This window comes from Hibiscus syriacus, unplaced genomic scaffold (genome assembly GCF_006381635.1).
Source record: "Hibiscus syriacus cultivar Baekdansim isolate YM2019G1 unplaced genomic scaffold, ASM638163v2 tig00109960_pilon, whole genome shotgun sequence".
Lineage (NCBI taxonomy): Eukaryota > Viridiplantae > Streptophyta > Magnoliopsida > Malvales > Malvaceae > Hibiscus > Hibiscus syriacus.
In genome coordinates, this window is record NW_024062541.1 from 82,408 (window position 1) to 89,507 (window position 7,100).

Below are 7,100 nucleotides of genomic sequence, written 5' to 3' on the forward strand. Positions count from 1 at the left end.
TTAAACTTTATTTTCTGAAAATTATATTTGACGTCTACTTTAAGTTTAAATTTAATATCCGTCGTTAAAAAATTAACAGAACCGCTAACGTAATATTTTATTTTTTTTACAATGATAACATGACATTACCTTATGGTGAATTTAGATTTACAGTAAAGTAGAGTAAATTCAGAGTAAGACAATAATATTCATGTTTCGCTTGTTACAAGATAAGGAGTGCCGAAAAGCTAAGGTCCTTGTTGGATTGGGCAATATGCGGTCAGCATTCAAAATACACTCATATTTTGCTCCATTAATGTCCTTCAACATTTCCATACACATTATCCAAAAATCATGAGCTCCTTTATCAGTTCTACATTTTCCACACATGTCAACCAGAGCTTCCCCACACCCCAAACTCGCCATTGCAGCAAACTCCCCCTCTCCGTAATCCGAGCATCGGTTCAACCCGAACAAAACAATGTGATGATCATCGGAAACCGGAGGAAACTCGTAACGTCGTTTGTTGCTGCCTCACTAGCAGCACTAGGACTGCAAGGCACAGAGGTGGCAATGGCAGAGAATTGGGGTACGCATTCGTTTCTCAGGGAACGGTTTTTCGAGCCCGGTTTGTCGCCAGAAGATGCGGCTGCGAGGATTAAACAAACTGCCGAGGGGTTACATAGCATGAGAGACATGTTAGACACCATGTCATGGAGGTATGTCATGTTTTATATCCGACTGAAGCAGGCTTATCTTTCTCAAGATTTGAAGAATGCCATGAACACGTTGCCCCAAGGCCGTAAAGATGTGTACGTGAAAACGGCAAATGAATTGGTGGATAACATGTCTGAGGTACGAATGTTCACAGATTATGAATTAGCTTAAATGGCCAACGAAAATTTCTTAATTAGTAATGGTTTTTTTTCCTTTGATTTTTGTAGTTCGATTATTACGTCCGTACCCCGAAAGTATACGAATCATACTTGTACTATGAGAAGTCATTGAAATCCATAGATGATCTAGTCGCATTATTGGGGTAGAACAATGCCTGCCGCTGAAGATATACATAAGCAACTGGCAATTTGCTTCAATGCGACCATAATTGTGGTTCATAATCAGTGAGATCAGTGGAATATAGAGTTTCAATCAACACTTAAGAAGACATGTATTTGGTTCTTTTGCAGCTGTTGTTCATACAATTATATAAGAAATGCTGAAGCTTCAGTACAAAGAATAGTTTCAGTTTTTGTAATGAAAACGAGGTTGAATTGCTGTGTTATTTCTTATGACATGAAACTCACAGATTATTCTCACAGCATCTGAGAAATCACATACTGCAACACCAACAGGCAAATTTAGACCGACATGCCCAAGAATCTTTTCATTTCCGGACTCCAAGTCCTGCAACTTCCATAACCAAGAACTTGACATGCATGGTTGCATACGACAGAGACTTGCCATTTTTTTCGAAGATGATAAGGGGACTCCAACAGAAAAGGGTCATAAGCAATATTGACATGTAAGCATGCTAAAATTAAATGGAATTCCAAATAATTATATGATATGTATAGGCACACACCAGGATAGTAACTTACTTGATAATGTGATCCGACCCTTCAGCATATGTAATCAACACTTGCAGTTTTACTATCATCATAGATATAATATGTGAAAATGAGAAACAAGTTAAGCCAAGGACAACTTGCCGGATAAGGTAAGTATGGTATACGGGGAGAGATCCTAGCTAGCTGGCAAATCATCCTTGGTTGCACTACTTCACCTCATTTCCACATGCTAGACCTTAGATGAAGAAATCCGGCAATGGGATAAACAACTGAGAAAAGTGGAGGGTGCATATAACCAATAGTGGCAGCTTACATATATACGTGAAGGCCCTGAGGGGGGCTGCATGTGTCTTGAAGTCAGCACACGCAAACAAACCCTAAAAAGTCTTTATCTTTGCCATTGCCTACTCTGATCTATCTTGGAGGATTAAACGCTGAACATGGTTTGTAATGACATTTTGTTCGACATGTCGTAATCTTAGAGATATGAATGAGGGTGGGAAGGAATGGAGATTTGTTCTGATTTGTATGTAAATAGGAAATGGTGGTTATGGGTCGAGGAGGATAACATTTTCTCTGAAATCACCGCCCACCACCCACCACTCTTTTCCTGCCTCCTTTTTCAGCTACATGATGCATCACATTCAATTATATAATTCAATTTTTCATTTTCAATATTCTACCTATTATCCCAAATAAACTTAAATTAATACTCGATAAAAAATTATTTCATTTTTAAAATACACATTGTAAAATACATATACATTTTACGTCCCATCTGCTACTATCTAATGACGATTATAACACAAATCAAGGGACTTTAGTGATAAAAGAAATATATTAACCTGTTAGCCATCAGTGCATACACCTGGGAACAATGAGAGCTCTAAATAGGGACTTCTCCAGAAATTTAAAGGATTTTTGGATCATTCTCGATGCCTGTATAAAGTTCTATGGTTACTATAAAACTCCCATGAATATTCATATTCATACAAGTACATGAATTTATGAATATTCACACAAAATGGTTTGTGCATGGAAGACAAATACAATCGAAAGATAGCAATAAAAACGATTAATCGACATGTATAAATCAGTATCAAACCAAAGTATGATGACATTTACACCCAACTGCTAAATTGAAACTGCTCTTAGGATGAGCACAATCCTTTCTTTCCTATCTGATGCAATTCACAAACCACATGCATACACGAAAAATCCTAAACAAGTAGACGCTACCTTAACTTCATTATAAAATATAAATATCACTTCATCAGCCAAAGTGCCAAAAGTCAAACTAGATTTGAGGGGTTTTACATGGAAAGCAAATTATTAGGAACAAGTTATAGAGCCTGAAAATCATTAAGTCCAGGCCAAAAATGATTGAATGGTGATTTGCATCATCAAATAATCTTATTCTTGGTCATCCAAGACAAGCACAACGGCAGCCGATGTAGAACATAAGTTTCTCAAACCCAATTAGTCTGGTCTTCCGGTCTAGTCTGGCTTCATTGAAAAGGGGAAAGGTCTGGCCTCAAAATTTGCGACTACTGTTTAGATTGGGAAGAAAAGGCAACAAGTGAGGAAGATGCAGTAGAGTCCTTGGCAGAGGATGGCTGGCAGGGTTTAAGATGTCATTCTGCATATCTTCACGCAAAAGAATCAAAATAACTGGCATATATACGCACAAAGTAAATACTAAATGAAAAGCGACACATTTTACCTGCGGAATCTAGACCCCAGGACTAATACCCATGCTTCCTATGTGAAACTTGATTTACACTGGACAATCTGGTGACAGCTAAAAATAAGGCAAGGTCGTAACAATTTAAAATACAGAAATTCAAAGGTGATCAAATTTTCTAACTAGATAGGTAAACGTTTACCCCCGACCAGAATTGCGACCACCATGATTTCTATAGATGTCACCTCCACTCTGGAAAATGATAACATAAAACATTCAGAGGAAATAATGGAATTAACACATGAAATACAAATTATGCATGCAGACTTAAATACATAACGGGATGGATAGTTCTCACATGCAGATATTGTACTTTAGAAAGCACCTGGCTGCAATAACCAGATGCATCCAACAATAACAAGCTTCTGCATCTTTGCAGGGATGTGTTACGGAGGAATTAATGAAAAGACAAGCTTACATAAGTTCCTTTATTGTCACTTGCAGACAAATCACTAGGGCTGTATCCTCCCATGTAAGAAGAGTATAAATGATTATGTAGTTGACCATCTTTGTTACCAAACTTGGGGCCATCTGAAATGTCTAATGACATGGGAATGTAGGGAAGGGCAGGCAGAAATGTGGAGGCAGCTCCTTCTCTTTCAAATATATTGGCTCTCAGGCGCAACAGTACTTGTGAAAAGGCATTGCTAGCAACATCAAGACTTCCAATAATCTGTACCGCGTTAGAAGATATATTTCCCATCGGTTAGAAAAGTCGGATCATGATATTGAGTGAACGATACAAGAACATGTGTAAACCAAAAAGTATAACTATTCACCTGCACCATCTCTTCATCTTCATATGCAACTTTGGGAAGGTTTTCCTTAGATAGTATGCGAATACTAGCCCTAGTAGCACTCCTCATCCCAGAGACTATTGCCCCACCTTTACCAATAAGACATCCAACCTGTGAGCTTGGAACAAGTAGACGGGTGGTGATTACATAATCTCCTGATTCTGTTTCTGTTTTTTCACTGCCTCGTGATTGCAAGCACATAGCAGCATTGATAGTAGGGGATGGGTCTTCAATAAACTGCAGAAATAAATAATTTGGCATGACACATAAATTTCTTGATATAAAATCCTCAGTAATAATGTAGCTAATTTTAAGAATTAATATATTCTTACCTCCTTTGTTGATATGAATATAATGCATCATTTCCTTCGGCCGCAGAGCTATCAACTTTTATAGATGCCCCAGACTCCTGTCTGATCTGTCTGATAATACTGCCACCTTTTCCAATCACACCCCCAATATTTCCAACCAGGCATACCAAACGAAGAGAAAATTCCTTTGCAGAATCATCATCTCTTCTGGAAGAATAATTGCCATAAGAACCCAAAAGGGGAGCATTCATGTACATCCCACCCGGTGGATTCATATTAGATAGAGAGGAAAGAAGCAAGTGCTGGGATCTAGAAGGATTATCGTGAAGCCGAGATGCCACATGATAAAGAGCCTTATTCACGACTGAGGGCTCTCCAACTATCTGAAATCCCCACAGAAAAATTGAATGAGTAAACAAAAAGGCCATGAGATGATTCAAAATCCACTAATAAGCTGGCAACTCATACATTATTAAGGAGGATATTAATATACAGTTACAACATGAGGAGGCATTTTAAGGTAAGAACTGAGTGCCTGGTCAGAAGCCTCATGAAGATCAATCTACAGACTTTCAAATCCCATCATTTACAACCGAAGAACATACAAATTTAGGGGGGAAAACTCTTTCCTTTCTCGGAAGAGAAGCCGAAATTGTGGGCGCAATGTATCATCAAGATACAGCTAATTTCCTTTTAAAGAAGTCTCATTCAAACACTTCTCATGACTCATACCCATACATCACTATAATTCGATTAAGTCTAGCCATATAGGTTACAAAATTAAATCTACTACAAGGGATAATATTCAGTTAAACAACTAACATCCTTTCTCCTATTTATTAAATTAACGGCATAAAACACATGGTATATCTTTTCACAAAAGAAAAACAACTTTACCTAAAGAAGCTCATCAGAACTCAAAGCACACGGAGGCAAATGCTCGTTACTTAAAACCCAAATCTGAGCATGTGTTTCGCTCCTTATAGTTTGAATCACTTGTCCACCTTTCCCAATAACACAGCCAATCTGATCAGATGCCACAAGCATTCTCACAGTAACCACATGCGTTTGCTCTTCGAAATCCTCATCGGCAGGCAACTCTTGAGTAACAACCCTATCATGTACCCTAAACAAAGCATCCTGAGCAGGCGAAACAAGCTCATCATCGCCGTCACCGAGGGGATTCGTTTCCTCACTAGAGCTATAAATCATAACCACCCTCTCCTCACAACCTGGCATGGCTTCACAAATCCTAATGTTCGACCTACTATCTGACCTTAATTGTTTCACAATCTCACCACCTCTCCCTATAACACTCCCAATCCTTTTGACATGACATAAATAACGATAAACGGTGTCTTCAGGTCCAATCCCATGCTGTTCATTTTCCTCACCTTCACTCCTTCTTTTACTCCCTCCTCCTCCATTTCCAGCGTATTCAGGCTGAAAATGGGATCTTTTACCGTAATCATTTCTTTGACCAACCATAACAACCGACTTAAGTTCAAATTCTCGATCTTTATAACAACTTAAACTAACTGCAGCATACCAAAATAAAAAATTGGATTAAAAAAATGAATAAATTCGTAAGCTTCCTCAAAGTCGTAAATCGTAACATGATAATTATGACAATAAAAATAATAATCAGACTAAAAAAAACTAAGAAAAAATAAACGAACAAGTAATAGCCAGAATTAAACAGATCGAATATGCAGAAGGAATAAGACATTATTAAGTAAAGAAGTGAAGGGAGATAACGGAGAAACAGGGGAACGGAACGGAAGAATAGTAACGGACAGACGTCGGAGTGTTTATTTTTCTGTATCCGGAAATATAATGTAGAAATATCTTCGGTTAGTGAATGAATTTTTTTAGGGTTCGAAGCGGTGACCGTGCGTCCACGTGACTGACAGATACTTTTCCTTTTAAACAACACGATTCGTTTTTGACTCTTAAACCGTTGACTTTTAACCAGATTGTACGATACTCCTATGTTGATATAGTAATATGAGATATTAAATGTTTTAAGTAATGTCAAATATTTTAATTTTGATATTTGTAAATTAATTAAATTAGATTAAAAGAGTTGTCTTCGTATTCAATCTTTCCGCCTTCAACTAAGAATTTTGCAACAAGACTCCCCTTGTACATGCTTTCTGATTTTCGGGCAAAAGTGAAATTTTATTATACAAAGAATTTATAAAATTTTACTAACAGATTTATAATGTTTTAAGAGATGAAAAAGTATTATATAAAAAATTTAAAATTTTTAAAAAAGGTGATATTTTTGTCGATTTCTTTCGATCTATTAAAATATGATTTGATGTGATACTTCCACCATAGTTCAGTAAGCATCGTTCATGCCAGACCCGGCTATTAGGGGAACGGCCTGAGTGAGTGCTTAGGGTCTCCATTTTTTCATCCTTGTAATTAGGTCTCCTATTTTTTCATCTTTATAATTAGGTCTTTAATTTTTTAAATCTTATTTTTCACTTTTATAATTGAGGTCCTAATATTATTCAATCTAACATTTTATCTTTATAATTGAAGTCTCTATTTTTTTCTAATCCCTTTTTTACCTTTATAATTTAGGCCCCTAATTTTGTAATCTTACTTTTAACTTTATAACTGAGGCTTTTAAGTTTTTTCAATCTCACTTTCTACCTTTTCAATTGAGTCCTCTATGTTTTTCCAATCTCAA

The 7,100-nt window shown here is 36.9% G+C and overlaps 1 protein-coding gene and 1 pseudogene across 1 annotated transcript; one reads left to right on the forward strand and one right to left on the reverse strand.

Annotated features, from left to right (window-relative positions):
• The first annotated feature begins 272 nt into the window (after positions 1-272).
• Positions 273-1,196, forward strand: LOC120211163 (photosynthetic NDH subunit of lumenal location 2, chloroplastic-like). Its single transcript, XM_039209771.1, has 2 exons — positions 273-834; positions 924-1,196. The coding sequence occupies exons 1-2, from the start codon at positions 334-336 to the stop codon at positions 1,020-1,022; spliced, it is 600 nt and encodes a 199-aa protein (XP_039065702.1). The 5' UTR covers positions 273-333; the 3' UTR covers positions 1,023-1,196.
• A 2,081-nt stretch (positions 1,197-3,277) lies between these two features.
• LOC120211162 lies at positions 3,278-6,231 on the reverse strand (annotated as a pseudogene).
• Between the last annotated feature and the right edge of the window lie 869 nt (positions 6,232-7,100).

Bases quoted from the DNA above. Each gene is read 5' to 3' on its own strand.
- LOC120211163 (XM_039209771.1), top strand. From the start codon at position 334: ATGAGCTCCTTTATCAGTTCTACATTTTCCACACATGTCAACCAGAGC. The intron at 835-923 runs GTACGAATGTTC...TGATTTTTGTAG, and splicing joins TGGTGGATAACATGTCTGAG to TTCGATTATTACGTCCGTAC.